This window comes from Hordeum vulgare, chromosome 1H (assembly GCF_904849725.1).
Source record: "Hordeum vulgare subsp. vulgare chromosome 1H, MorexV3_pseudomolecules_assembly, whole genome shotgun sequence".
Classification (NCBI taxonomy): Eukaryota; Viridiplantae; Streptophyta; class Magnoliopsida; order Poales; family Poaceae; genus Hordeum; species Hordeum vulgare.
In genome coordinates, this window is record NC_058518.1 from 470,999,046 (window position 1) to 471,003,352 (window position 4,307).

Below are 4,307 nucleotides of genomic sequence, written 5' to 3' on the forward strand. Positions count from 1 at the left end.
GACGGTTCGATTTTAATCGAACGGTGCGGAGACGTGTGCGTCCGAGTCCACAATCTGGCACAACTGCACTAATTAGAATTTGAAAAAAAAAAACAATGACTCGGCATACCGCACACCGTCACTTTGTGTGCATTCAGATTTTTTTGGAGACAATTGCGTGCATTCAGCATGTTTGTACAAAACTGAGCGTGTTGAACAAATTTAGTGAATGGATTGTACTAGCATTTACAAGAAATTGGAGCAAATTGAGCGTTCGGTGACAACATTTAATTCACTTGTTCGGTGGCAGAAGCCCACGAACAACTGCAAAGTTTACACATTTGAAGCCCAGTACATTTTAGGCCTACAAGGCCTCCACGCGCACGCAATAGGCAAATTGCGTCCCCGTCTCTCTCTCTCTCTCTGCTCGCACTCAGAGTCCAGCTTCAGTCAACAGACGTTTAGACATCACGAACCACCACAGAGAACTCCGGCGGCCGGCGACGATGGACTCCTCTTCCTCCTCGGTGGCGGCGGAGGGGGCGCCTCCGGCGGCGGAGAATCTGGCGGTGTTCTGGCACGAGGGCATGCTGGCCCACGACGCCGGCCGCGGCCTGTTCGACTCGGGCCGCGACCCGGGCTTCCTCGACGTGCTCGACCACCACCCGGAGAACGCCGACCGCGTCCGCAACATGGTCTCCATCCTCCGCCGCGGGCCCATCGCGCCCTTCCTCTCCTGGCACTCCGGCGTCCCCGCCCACGCCAGCGAGCTCCTCTCCTTCCACTCCCCAGGTCTGCCCCCAAATCTGCTCGCAAAGTCAACTAACCTCGAGTACCAAAGCTCTCACCAACCTGCCAATCATTTTTTACCTTATTTTAATCACCTCGACTTGCAGTGTAGCACATGTATATGGCGTCTGCGCCGACAAAAAACTGCAATTTGTAATTTGTTAGTAGTAGAAACCATGTTCATGTTCATGTTCATTTGGGAAATAAATCAGTTCTTGTAAAATTACAGCGAACTTCCTGTATTCTGAACATTCGCCTAATCCTTTTGTGTTCTTCAGAATACATTGACGAGCTCGTTCAGGCGAACGCCAGTGGAGGCAAGAAGTTGTGTGAGGGAACTTTCTTGAACCCCGGCTCATGGGGTGCTGCGCTTCTGGCTGCTGGAACAACCTTATCAGCTATGAGGCACATACTAGATGGGCATGGGAAGATAGCCTATGCATTGGTCCGTCCCCCCGGCCATCATGCACAACCGGACCATGCCGATGGTTACTGCTTTCTGAACAATGCCGGGCTTGCTGTGCATCTGGCTCTGCATTCTGGCCGCGCAAAGGTAGCCATTGTTGATATTGATGTGCACTATGGGAATGGCGCTGCAGAGGGATTCTATCGCATGGACAACGTGTTGACAATCTCTCTTCACATGAACCATGGCTCTTGGGGTCCATCGCATCCGCAGAGTGGCTCGTCTGATGAGATTGGGGAAGGCAGGGGGCTTGGGTACAATCTCAATATACCTTTGCCTAATGGTAGTGGGGATCTAGGGTATGAATATGCAATGAATGAATTGGTCGTCCCGGCGATTGACAAGTTTCAACCTCAGCTTTTGGTTTTTGTCATTGGTCAAGATTCTAGCATGGTGAGTTGAGTTTGCCTACTTGTTCTCCTTAGTTCACCACATGTTCTATTTATCAATCTTGCTAAATCATGTGCAGTTGCATATTCTAATTTTTTTTCCGAGAACATGCAGTCATGCTCGAGCAATAGTACTAATATATTGCCATGTAAAAAACAAGTAGGTAAACATTCCTTGTTTTGAGGAAAACAGCTAGATTTCCTATTAGGAACTAAGTGGTCTTCTGTTGATACAAGAGATAGGCACCCAAATTCGAGCATAGGAGAACTCGAACATTGGTGGGAGCTAGGCTCAGTTCCCCTACTTCATCTTGTATAATATAGTGACTGTGGGAATACATAAACTTCATACCAAGGGTGACAATAGATTCACATTTACCTGATGTATGTTTATTATCTAGTTTCCTTATCGCTACCTATATTGTGGAGCGGAAGTTATGTAGGAGTACTAAACATAAGATAATATTTAGCATGTTATGTGTGAAATACTATATAAAAATTAAATTAAATAGTAGCAATTGTACCTTGAAGATCGAGGTGATGTTGCATGTTATGTGTTTAACAGTCTTAAACTATATGACTTTGTTGGACGAACTAATTGTGAGTTTTGTCCATGCAGTTTGATCCGAATGGAAGACAGTGCTTGACCATGGATGGTTATAGGAAAATTGGACAGATAATGAGGAGCATGGCTAACCGACATAGCGATGGGCAAATATTGATTGTCCAGGAAGGGGGTTACCACATCAGTTATTCAGCATACTGCCTGCACGCGACGTTAGAAGGTGTTCTGAATCTTGAAGCCCCGTTGCTGGACGACCCGTTGGCATATTATCCGGAGGATGAGAAATACGCCATGCAAGTTGTTGACGTCATGAAGAAATACTGGAAAGAATCCATTCCCTTCTTGAGGGACATTTAGAAAACGCATTCGTCTCTTCTACATGGCGGCGATTCTGAATCGTGCCATGCTCGACATTCATCGCCTTCTGTTGACCGCAAAGGGTACATATGTTTATTGGAGCAACTTCAGAATTGGTACACCTCCCCTGAACCCCTAATTCCCAGCTCCTTTGCCAGATGTGGTATATATGTAGGCGTCTTGTGTGATTTCGAACGGTGCTTGGTGTTTCGTTTAAGGTTGTCTCTTGCACACCGTTTACCTGTATGCATGTATTGTCTATTGTCGGAAATGAATCTCCCTGTCAATAAAAAGGTAACGCAGTTTACGCAGACGAGCACTCGGATTTTTCCTCTTTCTTTCTAAGAGAGTGAAATCGGACTTTTTCTTGAGGATGTGTACCTGGTCACCGCAGTTCTCATCCGTTGAACAGGGAATATTTCTTGTTGCATGCCGTCCGTAGATTAGAAGAGAGCATATATCTGTTGCGAAAGCAGGGTGATGGCGCTACCGAGAAACCCTGGATAAGAATCAATCGATCCCTTCGTTGAAGGAAGGAAGGAGGCGACGGCGTCTCACCTCTCTTCCACTTGCATCGCATCGCATCGCACCGTATTGTACCAGCACATTCGTTTCCTTCGTCATCTCTACTGATTCTACGCCAATCATACGCTCCAAAACTGTTCCCTTTTGTTTGTTTGTTTGTTCGCACAGTGAAGAAACTTGTGTTGCTCTCAGTACCCCGGCGGGCATCATTTGCTGGGATCATCATTGCTTATCCGAACCCAAACCGAACCGCATTATCTAAATTGTTTATACTAGCCAAATTATTCATGTTATTATTATACTGATATGTTATCCATACTAATTAAAATATCCATAATATTCAAAATAACCATACTACCCTAATTATTTATATCAAAATTTGATGCGTGCTCCTAATATTTTGGGTTTTTTGGATACTCTAATTACCGATCCAAAATTTTGTGTAATTTAGGTTTGGATACATTTTTTACAAAAAAAATCCTGTTTACATTTTTGAGCAAATAATCCATAACCTAAACTATCGGAATTGAAATAACCAATATACCCGAACGGCCAGACTGAATCACGGCTAACATTTGCCTATTCTAATTTCCGGTTTTCCCTTTGCAATCGCGTTGAAACGCTTCAGCGATTGCTATCACCAGGTCCGCAGCACGTGGAGGGTTCATTTTTTTTATCAGAGGGGGGCGCACTGGTGAGCTGGCGGTTTGGACTAGGCCGACGTCGGCCTGCATTTACGTTGGGACGTGACTGCAGCTAGTCGGCCTGCGTTGTGTTCCAGCTGTTGTAAGTTGAATCGAGGGAGATAGCGAGAGAAACAAATGAATCAACTGTTGTACTTATTCCTTGATGATTGAACACTTATATACAGGGGGAACGGACTGGATGCGACGGTTCGGAAGACGGTTCCTGGAGGCGACGTTCCAGGAACAATATGTCGGTTCCGCATCGTGGGGATATTCACGTGCGGTTACAAGTAGAGATTGATTTAACTAATTACATAATTAATTAAATTCTAACACTCCCCCTAATCTATACTTGTCCTTGAGCGTGTTCATCATCTTGAAATAGTCTCCTCCAAAAACCCTGTGAGAAAAATATAAGGAGTGGTGTAGTATATGCGGCTAAAACTCCTTCAAACCCTGTGGGAAAATAAGGAGAAAATGATACAGCATATAATGATTATTGCCTCTGTTAACTCTATATGAAATGTATCCATAGAATTAGAGGACAATAA

General features: G+C 45.0%; 1 protein-coding gene across 1 annotated transcript; it reads left to right on the forward strand.

Moving 5' to 3' along the window:
• The first annotated feature begins 369 nt into the window (after positions 1–369).
• LOC123446287 (histone deacetylase 8) lies at positions 370–2,856 on the forward strand. Its single transcript, XM_045122965.1, has 3 exons — positions 370–771; positions 1,047–1,627; positions 2,243–2,856. Exons 1-3 carry the CDS (start codon positions 486–488, stop codon positions 2,543–2,545), a joined length of 1,170 nt encoding a protein of 389 aa, XP_044978900.1. The 5' UTR covers positions 370–485; the 3' UTR covers positions 2,546–2,856.
• Positions 2,857–4,307: the final 1,451 nt, after the last annotated feature.